Source organism: Harpia harpyja, chromosome 10 (genome assembly GCF_026419915.1).
Source record: "Harpia harpyja isolate bHarHar1 chromosome 10, bHarHar1 primary haplotype, whole genome shotgun sequence".
Taxonomy (NCBI): domain Eukaryota; kingdom Metazoa; phylum Chordata; class Aves; order Accipitriformes; family Accipitridae; genus Harpia; species Harpia harpyja.
This window is the reverse complement of record NC_068949.1, coordinates 43,696,277-43,712,969: the sequence shown is the minus strand read 5'-3', so window position 1 is coordinate 43,712,969 and position 16,693 is coordinate 43,696,277. Positions and strand designations below refer to the sequence as shown.

The window sequence follows — 16,693 nt, the reverse complement described above, 5'->3', positions numbered from 1 at the left end:
GAAGAACCTTAACTCTTTGATTTTTAATCAAACAGGTTTTTGCAATAACTGCCATGTGATCACATTAGATACACATACAAAGCTGGAAATCTCAGTCTCACATACTTAGTCAATAATTATACATAGTTTCAAGCTGGGCTGCAAAAAAAATTTTACTGCCCAAAGGGGCTTCTCTCTTTGTGGAAAACAAGTGACAAATTACTACTACCCTTATCAAGTTACAAAATCATTCATTTTAAGTACTACAAAGCACACAAATAAACTGGCAAAGGGGATGAATAAGAAGGAGAGAAGTGGAAACAAGACAGTGCATCGCATGAAAAATGGATATACTTTCCCTGTTACTGAGTTAAACTTCCTTGTACGCTCACTGTTATATTCACTATTGGGTATTATTGGAATTTTTTTTTTCCCCGGGATGTGATTCACATGCAAGTCAAGGATCAGCATGACGTTAACAAGTGCATGTCAGCCTGTGAGCTAACTCAAAGTACCTTTCAGTATTATGTCTCATCCCTTACTTCTCCCTCTCCCCACCACATACAACCATACACAGAGCTGCACACTTACACAAATATGTGTTAATTTCCTCTTCATGAGTATCATATCTATGTATAAAAGGTATTACCCCATGGCCAAAGTCCATACATATGAAAAGAACCGTTAACTGGCACTTACTACCTGAACCAGCTGCCAATACAGCCTATTGAACTGCTAAGTCAATGAGTGTAGTGCTTCACAGATACCCTTCTAAACTATAAAAGGCAATTAAGTATGCTATGAAATAAAACTCACTAAGTGAAAATAATAAGGTCCAGAAAAGTCAAAGCTTTGCCTTAAACAGAATAAATTAAGCAATAATTGATGGTCACAGTTCTTTGCACAGCCAATACAGAGGACAAATTTCTTAGGTTTTACCGTTCCACAGAATAATTGCAACTTATTCCTTAAATCATCACTACCACCTCTCTAGCTAGAGCAGTCATCCTTTCCAACCTTTAAGATAAAAATTCATTGATGTGCTTATGACTTAACAGCTAATTGTATTTTCCTAAACTTCTTCAGAGCTAGGAGCTAAATAACACAGGGGGTTTTTTTCATGTTGAAGAAAAATACAGTGAAGGCCTGTATCAAAAGATTAGTTGGGGGGAAAAAAACCTTCAGACATGGCAAGAAGGCCAGAATAAATAAGACCAAGTGCAACAGAGGCGTTAGTTCTCACAGTGGTCCCTCTGAATGTCAGTGGAGGGTCCACTGCAGTGCTCACGCTGCTACAGCTCTTTTTTACCTGATGGTTCATTTCCAGACAGGTTTAATGAGACAATGAGATCTACCAAGAAAAAAAACCAGCACATTCTTTACCCTAAGCCAGCAGTTTAGAAAACACTGTCAGCAAAACAGTCACTTTATTCTGAAAGGAACTTTTTCTGCAATTTTTTTTTGGGGGGGGGGGGGGGGGGGGGGGGGGAGAACCTCAAACTCCCCCAAAAACGTTAGAGCACTTTGACACTTGCATAAATAAACTGTAAAATAACAGTAAGCTTCATTTATTTTTTGGAACAACAAAAAGAATCCCCAAAACCCCAACCACTAAAATTACCTGGATAAGCTGCCTTACAGAAAAGTTCCTGAGTTTTTCATTTCTTCATGAAGATAGACACACATCAGCAGTCCTCCCAGAAAGAGATGGGAGGACAGATACACATGCCTTTTCTTCATGTCATTAGGCAAATATAAGCACCTTAAGTTTTGGGACTCCCACGAGGGCCCAGGCCATCTGAATCCCTCTTCACTTCTAACGGTTTCCTCTAGGACACCATGTCAGCCTGTCCTCCAACCCCAGTTCCCTTTAAGCCCTCCCTACTTTTAAGTTGGGGAAAGACAAAAGACAGGCTAGTACTTCTCCGCGGAGCCTGCTTCTGCAAACCTTTGAGTTTGCTGGAAATGGCTTCACTCGTGAAAAACAGCATTACCTTAAGCATTCAGTCAGCAGTGTCCAAAGTCACCTAGTCCACCTTTTGAAAAGCCACATATATTATTGTTTCAAATATTGACAATCCAACATAAATAGCAAGCCATGAAGAACGAATCTACACAGAAGTGCATATGCTCAGAAACATGTTTAAGAAGCATTACAAGATAAGTAAAATTACAGCATATTTCATATGCCATTTGGAGATGTAGCTTAAATGCGTTCTGTCTCAAAGCCAGAAAGTCACGCTGCAGTCTGTGTGTTCAGCAGTTTGTAAGCATCTCCATTACTCTGTCACATCTGGTAGCTGCTAGTACATCTGAAGGCTTGTGGAATAAAAAAAAATTACACTCTCAACACAAAAGTTTTATTTTACCACACTTGAACTAACACCCCAATGCATTAACACAAAGTTCCACTAAAAGGGGATCAAAAATATGGCACTATATTGCACCATAGCATCCTTCTACCACTTGGTAGAAGACAAACTGTCTGCACAAACATGTCTTTGTCATATAAAAGCACACTAAAACAGGATAGTGTACACTAAAACAGGATAGTGTACACTAAAATAGGATACGGTACACTAAAATAGGATACGGTACACTAAAATAGGATACGGTACACTAAAATAGGATACGGTACACTAAAATAGGATACGGTACACTAAAATAGGATAGGGTAGCCTTGCTAAGTAGCTCAAAGTCACTTCTGATATAATTTTGGATAACAGATATAAACAATGAGAGTTTTACTAATTTACTTTTGTTTATTACACAGTTGAAAATATTGAGTAATCTCTTCATTAATACAAAAGAGAAATTACTACTGTGATAATAGCAGTGGTCACTGGTAAATGAAAACAAAGCAGTACGGAATACAGCAAAGCAGTCTTGCAACAACAGAAAATTCTAACTTTTATCCCATTCTTGGGTTTATACTGACAAGGAACATCAAAAAACAGTAGCCATTTAAGAAAACTGCAATACTAACTTAAGGTTGTCATTAGATTGAACAAATGACATTTGCAAAGTATCAGACAAAATGTATTCTGAATAGTATACTACCGGTTCATCTCTTTGTACTACATAAAAGCAAAAATACTTAATTTAAAAATGCCATTTTCTAAAGTCATTCATTTCAAACAGCACACCTAGCCTCAAAATTAAGCATAAAATCTCTTTGCCAAATATAGACTATTCTTACGAACTCTTTTGTTTGATGAAGCAATAAATTTGTTTTACCTGACTCAATTTGTACATGATTTTAATGTTAATTTTCATCTTTTGTGTCATTCAACACAAAGCACCTACCTTCTACACAAGTGTTATCCCGGATACCATTCTACTAAACTCATCAACCCAGCCAAATTAAGCCCAGTCAGCAGCTGGATGAAACAATTTCCAGGAATGCCTAAACACTATTTTTGAATTGCCCCAGTCTGCAGCAGACATTCATTCCAGATCACAACTGAACCAGTGCCTCTGGCATGAAATTTGGTGTAAAATAGCACAAAGCATGATCACACGTAAAGTGGCGTTGCACTCTTCTAGAGATTATTGTATTTGTTGCCAGTGTAACAACAGACTTTCCCATATAGCTTCTAAGAGACACAGAAACCTCAGTCCATGGTTGGATTTATTTTGTTACTCAACTCATTTTGAACGATGGTTGTAAAGTATTCAACCTGTTGGAAAAGCCCTGCAGACTAATGCAGTCTCTTCCTAGGCACCTCAGCAGCTTGCAATATATTTCCCTGTCTTCATTTAAATACTTTTCTGTGGCTTTAACAATAAACACTTTTATTAGAGTAGGAAAAAGTACAGTGCGGATACCGAGAAATATGCATCATGTGTTCAAAGTGACAAGGGTTATTAAAAAACCACACACTCAAGAGAATTCGCATTAGTGAAACGTTATCATCTTCTACCCTGGCTCTCTGTGGTCACATTACAGGATAATTTTATATACACACCTACTTTATCAAGATCATTTAAAGCACAGAGAACTAACACAGCTACCAGCCTATCTTTTTTCAGTCATCCTGAACAGCAGTACAAAGTCACACATAACAGCAAACATTAGAGCAAACTGCAAGAACCCTGCTGAGAATAGTTCGGCTCCCTCATACAAACACAGCCGAAATCAGACAGTCCTCATAAATTCGATGCAGCTGGCTCAACTGCCCTTGTTTCAAAGAGATGCGAGAATAAATTACTAGGAAACATTTGCATTTTTATCTAAACTTGAAACATCATGCTAGGCTTCAGCTGAGCTCATGCTTAAACAGTAAAAGGTTAAGGAAATAATTATCGTGCACCAATTAGCAGAAAATAGGAATAAAACCAGGAAAGCTCACTACATTTGTAACCATTAACAATACGTGCACGTACCAAATGCTGCACACCTTATTTAATCAAGTAATTCTTAAAATCAAACTGGTACTTGAAAAACAAAGTTTAATCTCTCTACTTCTCAAACTACTACTGCAGCCCACTACCATTCATGATGCAAGAAAAATTTTTGTTAGTAAGAGGACGACCAAAATATCTGTCAGCTCAAATCACTGTTTGAATTTCCCTCGCCAGTTTGGAGAGCTGCACACCTTAAATCAAGTGTAAAAGGCAGCCTCTGAATGCATGCCTCCACTGCAGTCAACAGTGACACACAAAAAAAAGGCCCCTAGCAATTATATTTAGTTAACTAACTATAAAAACCAAACTCCGAGTTGTTTTGAACACTGTAATTTATACTATACCAGCTTCTCAAATTGAAACCTATAGGATTGACTATTGCTGCCTTTATACCCAAGGATGGAAGCGGGTTTTATTCATTCTTACGCCGTAGTGTTTTGATTGCAACGTATTTGAGTCCACTAAGAGCTATGAATGCTAGTAAAGCTCTGCTCAAATCATGTTCCAATAATATATGGATTTTTACCTATTTATTGTAAAAATACATAGCTGAAGCACTACAACTCAAATTTAAAATAACCTTTGAATAACGTTTTTAGATTGTTATTATGCAATACCAAAAGCTCACAAAAGGAAACAGACCTTTACGGCCTGGAAAAAAAAAATATATTTTTCCATGCATACGCTAAGCCAGCCACTACAAATATACACCCCATGGACTAGGTGACCAGTTCCTCAGCCACAAACTGACCATTAATTGTACCGACACAGCGGGCAGCAGACTGGAGCCAGCACTGGGGTTACCTTCTGAGCCCTGTCGTCTGACCGACACCACGTTGGAAGCAGTGAAGGATGGACAGCTGATACAGACGTGCCTCTCCCTATCTCCAGGCCAACTCGAAGCTTCTTGGAGGACTTTGTGCAAAAGATGAAGTCATTGCCCTTCCCAGTCATCAGACTGAGAGTAAAGCATCCTCAGTAATGCAAAGCATGATTTTGGTGCAGTAGAGGATTCTGCAGATAGACAGGGCTTTTGCTTTTTTGTTTGTTGTTGGTTTTTTTTTTTTTCCTTTTAAGTCTTGAGAAAAATTTAATCAATGCTGCGTACAGTTACACTTACTTGCAGCAGGAAAAGTGCGAAGTACCACTTCTAGCAGGCCCTCCACAGAAAATATTCTTGATTTTGTTTCCTGAACGGCTGAAACTGAAGTCAGGTTTGCAAAGCAGCCACATATAAGAATTCTCCCCTCCCCTAAGAAATTTTGTATAGCCATAATCCTAAAAGAGTTACAAATTCAAAGTCTCTTTTTGTGCTCTACAACCTTAAATCCTTTTACAATTCATACAATTTTCTTTGGAGGAAACTTTTTTTTTAAATGTACCCAAAGCCTTGAAAAATTCAAATTTAAAAAAGGGGCAATTTAAATGCAAAATATTAAGTAACTGAAGACCTGAGCTACAGTCAGAAACAGCTCATCAGCTTCCACAAGGACATAAATATTTGAATAGATAGAGTAATTCTTGCTAAGAACATAGGACCGCAGTCATTCATTCTCCCCTGCACAGTGTCAGCTTGAAGGCTACTCTCTTAACAGATAGGCTGGGGAAAAAAAAAATTCAGTATAACAAGCCCAAAGAGAAAAGTTGCAAACATTTCAGAAAAACTTTCCAGTGGCAGTTCTGCTTCATGTTGATAAACTATCAAGACAGATTACAATTTTTGCAAGGAGAAATAGAAATATTCAAATGTGTGAATTAAGCATCTTTCTCTTCTCATGTGAAGCACCTTAATTTTCTGTGTAGGTCTTTTCAAATTCTTATCTCTCCAAACAGACTTATTTTGTATACACTTACTTAGCTTCCCCAATATATATTAAAAACAGTAAAAAAAAGCCTGAAACTGCTACAGCTAGATCTGCTGATCTTAACTGCACAACACAGGGACTTAGCAACTTATCTGCTTATCTTCATTAGTTTTCTACAAAACTTCGACAGCTCATCCAACAGCACAGAAACTCTCACTGTGTCACACCAACAGTTTGTATAGCCCAGCACTTGGTCTCCAGTGGTGGCCACAGGAGATGCCATTTACAGTTTGTGGTCTGTTCCCCTCCTGGCTCCCCCAGCATCCTTGGGAGACTGCATCTCCACCCATCCTTTCAGGACATCCATGGACCTGCGGTCTGTAAATCTGCCTAACCTCTTTCTGGGCCTGCTGACACTGCCTGCCTCCATAACCCCCTGCGACAGCAAGCTTCAGAAATGAAAAATTTTTCTTTTACTCGTTTTAGACTAACCTCCTACTGATGTCAGTGAGCGCACCCTATTTCTTGTACTGTGGGATTTGGTGCAGAAGTTTCACAGACCACTCACCCGCCAGGAGGGTGCACCATTCCCAATCCTGGTCCTCCGTACCCCTTTATTTCCTGGGGTACGGAGACCAGAACAGCACCTGGTATGCAAGATGCAGATGTGCCAAGGTTATCAACAAAATGACAGCCCTGCCATGTTCTCATTATCCCTCTGGCTGACACCCAACACCCTGTTGCTACTTCGCATGGCACCGATGACCCCGGAGAGCTGTCAGTTATGACTCCAAGGCGTCTTCCCCAAACTGCAACTGCCAGCTTCAAGCAGAGCATCATACAGGGATGGATTTACTCTTCCTAAGATGCGCTGCCTTACATTTGTCTACCTTGCAGCTCACCTTTTAGCCCCCTCAGTTCTGTGAGGTCCTTCCGATGTTCCTCACCGCTGGCGTGGTACTTAACTATGAACTCCAGATCACTGATAAAGGTGCTGAATGAAGCCTGTAATGTCATGTCCACTTTCCGTGGTTACTGACACCCTCCCTGGACCCCAACAGCTTTGTCAGGCAAGATTCACAGAACCCATACTCACTATCTCTCAGAAAAAAACCACATTTATGCACCTATTCAATGACTTTATTCTTTGTAATAGAACCACACATTTCTAGTTACTGAAAAAAAACCCATAGTGCTTCAGTGGATATTTGAACATAATAAAAGCAATCTCACAAGCTGCAAAAAGCCAATACTAACAATTATGCCTTCTAAGAGCTAAGTAATTAGAGTCCAAAGGAGATGAAAGCAATGAATAATGAATGAAAGGTTGTCATGGCTTCTGAAAGGCATCCACAAGCACATACCTCGGACAACCTCACACTGGCTCATCTGTCAATGCTTCATCTACCAGCACACTTCACGTAGCCAAATGCAGACAGCAGATGTGATCTACGCATGTTTGCAGAGATGTGAATGTGAAACAATACACAGACTAGGACAGACACTGCTGTATTGTGATCTCTCCAGCCTCTGCTAGGAAGTTTGTCGTCTTTTCTTGCATGTCAGATGAAGACAGCCACATCTATTTTGGGTGGTATTTTTAATTTTTTTTTTTTTTTTCCCCCAAGGCATGAACTTTTGGGAAAAAAAAAAAGCTCATGTTCATCTGCCTTCCTGAAGCAGGCCTCACAAACAAGTCTCAGGAAAATAAATCTTACATTCAATCCTCGTAATCTGAAAACATCCTATTTGTAAAACACCAGATAGCACACTCTGAGTCACTGACTCAAACTTACCAATTTCTATTCAGCATAGATGCTTTGTCAATAGAATGAAAATACAGCTTTCATGAAACATGTAATACCCTTATTTTGTTACCAGATGATACAGTCTCAGTCTCTCTGCCTAAAATAGTCAAACTCAGCAGCTTTATCCCCACTATCTATTTTTGCTGTGTGCTCAGCATGGTATTACTAGCCTAAGACTTGCATGCACTCAGCTACAAAGGACCAGTGTCTTTGACTTAGATGTTTTCCCACTGTACACTTCCCAGCTCCCTTCAAGAGGAACCTCTTGCACCGGCCCAGCACTTTGCCACTGTCTGTCTTTGCTTCCCAGCTGCTATAAAAAAAATTTCTTCTAATGCACAACCACTGCACAACTGAACAGGAGGCGTCAAACTGTCCCCAAATTCAACCCCAGCTCTTAGCCCCTTTCTGATTATCATCTTTCAACTGATTCAGCACGGCTAGGTCAAGAGTTAGGTCCTTTTATAAATTCTATTTTGAACCACAAGGAGAACTTCAAGGTGTAGCTTATCAAATGTGTGTTTATGACTGTCTCTGTACTTCTCCACAGTGAAAAAGATTCACTAACAGAACATGAGACCGGTACTGGCACAATGACCTCAGACTCCTCTGGATACAAAAATCTACCAGTCCCATAATTCAATGCTTCTGCTCTGTGATATCAATACCCATGTTCACATGAGGTCAGAGACCACATTCCCAATTCCATGAGCCAGCCAATGCTACCAGAAGTAGCTACCATTTTAAAGGGACCGAAGAACAGGGGTGTGGGGTGGAGTTTGCAGTCTGACTCACTACGGATTTTCCATTAAAAACATGTACTAGGGCTTAAGATGCTACGCTGAAGCTCCTGAACAGCCTAGAAAATAAATAAGTGCATAAGAATATGAGGATCTACATTGCAATGAAGATCTTAAAGATAATGCCTTAAAACTACCTTAAGGTTATACAAGTTAAATAAGCTAAACACCATTTAACCCCTAAGTAAGTTCTCTTTTAAAAGTGAGGTATTTGCAGCAATTTAAGTAAAATTACTTGTTTGAAGCACATTCTTTATATAGTCACAAACCCTTCATTAGAAGCACTAAGTATTAACCACGTTTGAGGTAAAATACACTTTTGGGGACAAACACAAGCATACACTTCGTCAGCTGCCTAATTGTGGTTTAGGATGCAAAAGTAAAGCCAAGATGGAGACATCTAAGTACATACCTTCACTATGACAGTTTGATCAGAGATGCTGCTCATCATCTCATTGATGGACTTAAAGAGCTGCAGCAGAGACTCCCTGAAGTCTGCTTCTCCTTTGTTTTCATAAAGTCTGAAAAATAATTAGGTTTCATAAGCACGATCCAACTAAAATGGAAATATATTTTAAAAAAAATCTGTTCAAATGACAGATGATAATAATTTGTTGCATTACTTTTTTTTTTTTTTAAATTCAAGAACTTCTACAAGTTTCTTCACTGAACCAAGAGTTATCTTTCACAAAAAAACCTAAAGACAAAACAGACAGACTGGGCTGGGCCAGCAGGAACAACAGATTTTTGTTTTAAAGCTTCCTATGTAAAATGCCACATTCAGTATTGTTTTTTACGCCTTCAAGTCATGGTGAATCCCTCAGTGGTGACCCAATTCCACATGCCCACACAGCAGTGGGATAGAGTCTCTTCACCCTGCACAAGAGCTAGCAGATGTCTGGGAGGACCAATGCCAAGCAGCTCTCTGATGAGGAAGCCAGAAAGCATCCAGACAACTTGCCAGCAATTGTTAAAATCTACCAGTGGCCTCAGGTGAGTGACCTTAAACTCTGTGCAAGAAAGAAAAAGCCTACCAACCCACTATTTGCTAAAAAAAAAAAAAAAAAAAAGCAGCCTTTTTTTTTTTTCATGGGAAGGGAGTGCTAAAGTTAAAATGCATTTCACCTCTAATTTCTGGCTCACTAACACTAAACTAGTTAAGGCTCAGTTTCCCACACAGTCAGTACAGCTGCCACAGAAGAACAACTAATCCACAGCTGAAGTTCACAAGGCAGGTCCCTGTGCCTTCAGGCAGGATTATTCAGAGCTGATCTGCCCACAGGGACCACCCCCCTGCCAGATGCTTTCAGGGGGATAACCCTGAGACGCCTGAGCAACACCAAACGCAAAAAATACACAGCCAAGCTGAAGAACTTGGTCCACTGGTTCAATACAGCACAGGAATGAATGTTTCTGAAGCTCTCTTGAATATTTAGATGTAGAATGATCTCCGCTTCAGGTGTAGGATGAGATAATTCTCACTATGAAATGGAAAGGGAAGGGGAGAAGACCACTAGCTCCACATAAATCCTTTAAAAAATTTTCTCCCCCTTTGGCAATACGTATGACTCGCCTACATAAGGGCTGTTGCAAATACACTTCTTGAACCTCAACTATACAGACTTAACATGACCCAGAAAAAGACAAAGGATCAGTGCTTAAAAGAAGCCCAGGAGAATCTGTCATCCAGGTCAAATCTAAACGGGGGTATTTATAAACATCAGAGGGGACTTTTTTCCCCAGCTAAACCCCATGCTTACCCGGTCAGCTTTGATTGCCTCCAAGAGCCTCATCCAACAGCAACTGGGCTTCCAAAGCCCTCCTTGGTTCCACTAGCTCTGTCCCTGAGCTCAGCTAAACATTTTGCACCAAGACCCATTACAGCAGCTCCCAGAAAGAGTTCAATTCCCCTTCATTTTCTTCTGGAGTTAAACCCAGTAAGAAGGTCTTGAATGTGGTCTACAGCTCAGAAAGAGCACCACACCCAGGCATTTTATATGTACGGTCATAGTATGATTTCTTCATGTTTGAAGATATCCTGATGGACCACCTAGTACAGAAGGAAAGGGGCTAATCTTAAGATGAACATGGAGTTCAGAATGTTCCTGCTGCTTTCCACTGAAACTAATGCGTATCATTTTTAATGCTGCGTTCATAAACCTTTGGGAGCCACAGATATTAAAAAAGAGCTATTTAACCAGTACACGGGGAAATAAATGCTACAGAAAAAATATTAAATTGCATTATTTTGCTGTGCAAATTTCTATTCCCCTTTTGGGCTAAAACTGGGGGTTATGCAGGACAAATTACTTGCTAACTCCCAATATCAATAATGGATTTCAGTGTCCCCCTGAACAGATTAGAGAGGTGAAACTAATACCAATATAAAGAGTAACTAAATTTGACAGTCCAATAAATCAAACTGTTTCAGACAAAAAGCTTTGCATTTCAAAAAGGAAATTGCAATAAAAATAAACAAGTTAGTCACAAATGTGTTTCTAGTGTCAGTTATTAACATATATTTATTTAATACACCTGATAATGCACAAAAACACTGCTGCTAGGAGAAAGGAAAACCAGGATTACACCAAGCTGACCCTTCTAGCACCGCCTTCAAATTTTAAGAGTGTTGTAAACACAGCATAAACACTGGTATCATTACTGAGTAAATCAAAGATCTTTCTAAAGTTCACTTATAATATTTTGCCTTTATAAACCTTGATATACTGAACAAATAGATTTGTCACCAGGGTTTAACTAGATGAACTAAGCTTCTACGTATTTACCCAGAACTGAAGCTTGCCTGCAATCACACTACTAAAATGCTCCATATATTCAGTCCACTACCATATTACTAAAGTTAAAAATATGTAATATTTTTAGTAAAAGATTCTGCTTGGTTGTTGCGATTTCTCAGTAAAACGCTAACGATATTTCAGAACACTGTTACACTTCTGCATTATAATCACTTCAAATCACACACCTCAGGCAGGATTTAAGTCTTACAGCAGAACAAATCATGGTGTCATTCAGCAGCTTTGCTGATTAATCCCTTGTCATTGAGAGCTGTGTCTTCCCGACGCTAAAGAACTGTGAATTAGTGCTTAGCACAAGGAAATCCAATGGCCAATACCAGAGGGTCATATTGTCTGTAAATCTAATTTGCAGCAAGAGATAATTATTTTTTTCTGTTTTAAAGTGATTTGTAGGACGTGCAACAGTGTAAGTGACATTCAGTATTTTATGAATCTCACAGCAAGACTCCCACCGAAATAAATTACAATCTCTCAATTAGAGAAAGGTTGGTGGAGTTGGTAACTACAGAGCTCTACATAAATCCCTTGTAATAAGGTTGTTACCATAGCTAACAATTAGTAAAAGGATTGAATCTAAGTGAAGACGAACACATCATCGACTTCATTTTATAATTTTTCTAGTATTTCTGCTCTGACAGGTGGGGGGCCTGGGGTGCTCCGAGCTGTTGGGGGTTTGACTCCAACAGTACTTGTGGTTTTCTTTTATGAGGCAGGGTATCGAAGCGCACCTCATACTCCTTTTCCTCCTCACTGTCCATCGACTCTGACTCTCTTCCCTCCCCACGTCTGGCCTACGAATAAAGCCCTCTGCAAACCACAGCTTCTCCCCGAGCCTTGCAAACACCACCCAAGGACAAACATCACGTTTCCCATCCAGAAAAGCTCTCCCTTCGCTTTGCTGCAAAAATGTCAGTGCTTTAGTCTTCCCAGACTTCAGGAGCCATCTGATGAAAGCCGCTAGCAGAGCCCAGGCCTGGATGAGGAACAGGGCAGTACGGCTACTCAGTAGCTTCAACATTTCAGTCACAATACCAGACAGTTAGCTATTAACAAAAGTTTCTCAAATAGTGGCAAGTTTTATTTGTTCAGTGACCTAAACTATAGTGAGCTGCAACACATCATGATTTTAGCAGCCCACTTGCTACTTAAAATATACCTCTCTCAAGGAAATGTGGCTTGCTCTTAGGGAACAGCTGTCTCCTGAAATAAGTTCTAACTTAAGATATTTCTACAACAGTGCAATACTGAGCAACTTTAACTTGTGGTGTTATAGAATTTTGACCCTTTCTGAACAATATTGGCAATCGGAATTACAAGAGGTTTCAGCGTTCACCACACTTACTGATTGAACAATATCCTGGACCGGACTATGAACTTGAAGATGTACTCCAAAGCTTTCATAGCTTTAAAGAGTTGATCAGTGATACCACACTTCTCAGCATTATCCACGTACGTTTTTAAAACTTTAGTCAGTTTTCTGTATAAATACAAAAACACATAAAAGTTACAAGTATGCACGCAGAGAAGAATTTCAATTTTGAAAGGTTTAAAGAAAAACTATGCGCCTAAGTAGTGCCCACCAAGTTACAAAATTAATTATGCAACTAATAAACTCATTATGTTCTTGGTTTTGCTGGTAAGTAGCTGCAACCTGTTCTTGAGAAAAAAAGAAAAAACACAGACTATAAAAACATTCAACATACAAGCAATACGGCAAGTTTTGATCAGACTTATTTTCTGCTAGATATTTAGGGATATTCAGATTTAGGTTATTATAAAGATGCAACTACTAGTAATAATCAAAATAATAAAAATAATTAAATGAAATACAAACACATTGTTAGAATTAAAACACATAAAATGGGAGTTTCTTCATTAAACAAGGCCTCCCCTTTACATAGTGTTCCCATAGATTTTGGGCTAGAATTTGTGAAATTTATTTCTCAAAAATGTATATAACACCAGTCAGAAATTCTCTTATTCCACATTATGAAGTCTATCAAACTTGAAAGTGAGACAATTTTAAAAATAATACCATTTCAACTACCTCCCTTCCAATGAAAATAAATCACGATCTTAATGCAACTAGAAGCAATTCCATTTTAAATCATCCTAGCTACGCTGTAAGTTTCAACATTCACAATAAATGTAAACAAGTACAACATTATATACCATTAACAGAAAATAACATTGAGTAGTCAGATACCTTGCTATATGGGCATTTATTTGAATAGGAGTAAACTGCATAAGAATTTCAAGTAATCGCTTAGATACTGTCAATACAACCTCTCTTCACTTACAAACTCGTGCAATAAAAGGCAGGGAGAGGGCAGGGATCTCTCATGCCCACAGGCACAAGTCAAGCCAGAATTCAGATCTTCTAGCATCCTCAAGCTCAAGCCTGCTTCAACCTCCCTGCATTTAAGGAAGGGAAGGATGCTCTCCATGCCTACCAGCAAAAGGGCCACCTTCAGCTCTTGCTAATAAAACCAGACGCTGGGGGATGCTTCACCCTTTACCCACTTCACATGAAGGCTGCAACAGTGGCTGTAACTCAGTGAAGCGACTGCAATATCTAAGTTGTGACTAAAGGACTAACTCTTCTTCACTATTGTAAATCAACACTTCTCAAACATTTTATGGGCACATAATAGAGACTGTATAACAGCAAAGTGCACAGCAGGTTTCCCTGTTCGGGTTTTTTTTCCTCCCGACTCTGAAAACATGTCCATTGTATATTTTCCTCCAACACTAATAGTCTAAAGCAGCAGCAAAGAACCTAACTGTCAAGAAATACTTAAGACAGCAAAAATAATGGACCTGTGGTTTTTTGTTCTTCACTGCTTCCTCCCCAAAGTGACAGTAACGCAGATAATACAGGGTAGAACATCAATTTAATGCACCAAACAACATATATTTGAAGCATCTTAAGCGGGCATGATTTCTCTCTCAAGTATGACTGAGAATTGCTCATGAATATTTTCCTCACAAAACAATTCTTGAAATAGTCAAATCATCCCCTCCTTCAATACAACAAAAACAAGACTTCCTCCTTGCAAATGACTGAAAGTTTTATTACTGTTATTTCAAGAGAGAAAGACATACTATCTCCTGTCTTCTTCAAGAGCCACCCACCCTCCCAAGCTGTATGGGCAAATTCCTAATTAAACTACATAAACAAGTAACTGAATAACGTTATCTGGAACAACTGTGCAAGCCACATTAGAGAAAGTAATATTTAAAATTTACGTGTAGGCTAACGTAGCACTGAAATGCTTCTTAATGTAGGTTTCCAAGACAGGATTAAAATGTTGAAATTTTCTGTCAGCAATCAGTCCAATGATAAATACCTGAAAAAAGAGCATAATTATTGCACTAGCCTCAAAAAAATCTTTAATATTGTATATTCAACCACCTTTATTTTCAGAGAAGATACATTAATAACATTAAAAACACAAAGACTTTGGCTTTTGATTATCCTCCCAATATATCAATATACTCCTTTCCTGTGAAAACTTCGTCTTCATAACAAAGTTTTCTCTTCCGAGCAGAAACTTTTTGTGTCTGTCCTGAATTCTGCTGTTAATCCACTAAAATGACTGGACTTGATTGCTTCCATCTTTTCTGAGAGGATGACATGATGTAATCCAACACCCTTTTGATCAAGTCCAACTGAAACTTCAAATATAATAAAAACCTTCCATGCATTTTAAATTAAATAATAAATAAGTATCAACTAATAAGATACATTTCATTAGTAAACTTCATTCTAGCATTTACACCGTGTTTGTTTTATTTATTCATCATTACCGAATCTACATTTTAGTCCATCTACAAAGCAAACTTACCAAAGCATCAAACACTAATGTGTCAAACGTCTCACTCTCCGAGTTCTCCATCATTATGTTAAAGAGTGCATCCAATGTATCTTGAAGAAACTACAAATAAATACACAAGTCATCATTTTTACGGGAAAAATGAAATTGAGACTTCACACCGGTTTCTACAGATGTATTTGCTTTCATTTATACATTTTACAGAGTAAAGACATTTTAAAAGTTAACCCAAAAAAGGAAAATTTAACACTTTTGTTTTCAGCAAATTATTTTTTAGTGAAGTTGATTATCTATACATCTGTATCACTCAAACAGGAAAAAAAACATCAGAAATCACACTTGGTACACCTGAACAAGGAGTTTAATCTATTATAGTGAAAGAACAAAAATGTATTTCAAAACTCAGTTTCAACATACAGTCAACAGGACCATGCAGTTTCTGAAAACTGATGTTTCAGAGCACAAACCAGACAAGCAACTAAGTCTCATGCCAAATGAATCAAGTCATCCTCAGTAGTTTTGAGCTGAGCAATGAAAAGTGCACATCATATCGCTTTGCATGACTGCATAAACTCAGATCCACAATTTCAAATGAGAGCATACATGCAGCCATGGGAAACAGAGCACACAACCTTCTGCCCCAGCCCAAAACCCACACGCCTCTATCACTGTAACAGAGGAAGAGTCTTCACTAGCCACTTGGCTGGACACCCCGATCTGTGCAACACGAAAGTAAAAGCAGATTAGTGTCAGGAGATTCAAGTTAAGCAGAGGGATAAAAGCTGTTTTAAGCATGTATAATTACAGTATTTCTTCCCAGTCACAGCAAGTAATCCATGCATGGCCCAGAGATACTCATCAACACACTCGGTTTTATCAGCATGGGATTCTGTGTCTGAGCAGTTTCTTCCACCAGGCGACACAAAAAAACGACATGGGCTCCTCCAAGGCAGAATGAGGATGGATCATGGCCTCAGTCTGTATTTGCTTTGGTTGAGAAAGAAGGGGTTCAACATGGATTGTTCCAGCATGTCTGTCTCAAATGAAGTAAAAATGGTTTTTGTCTTGTAGACGAGACAAGGTATAGCTGGGGAAGAACGTCTGAACAAGCAGAAGGCAATTGATTCCTGATTGCAACTACAAAGAGGTATTATTATACACTGTGGGAGCAACGGAAAAACAGCCCAACTCCCACCTTCCTCCCTTAAAAATTTTTATCTATGCAGAGTCTCCTAGATCAAA

At 38.8% G+C, this 16,693-nt stretch overlaps 1 protein-coding gene across 2 annotated transcripts in view; it reads right to left on the bottom strand.

Moving 5' to 3' along the window:
* The window catches only part of DOCK1 (dedicator of cytokinesis 1), a 317,150-nt gene that overhangs the window by 237,911 nt on the left and 62,546 nt on the right, over nt 1-16,693 (bottom strand). For both annotated transcript variants that reach the window (XM_052800114.1, XM_052800116.1), the window contains exons 20-23: nt 15,464-15,553; nt 14,865-14,965; nt 12,958-13,092; nt 9,212-9,320 (exon numbers count right to left, since the gene is read on the bottom strand). In XM_052800114.1, the coding sequence (XP_052656074.1) occupies nt 9,212-9,320; nt 12,958-13,092; nt 14,865-14,965; nt 15,464-15,553 (435 nt within the window). The remainder of the gene's footprint in view (nt 1-9,211; nt 9,321-12,957; nt 13,093-14,864; nt 14,966-15,463; nt 15,554-16,693) is intronic.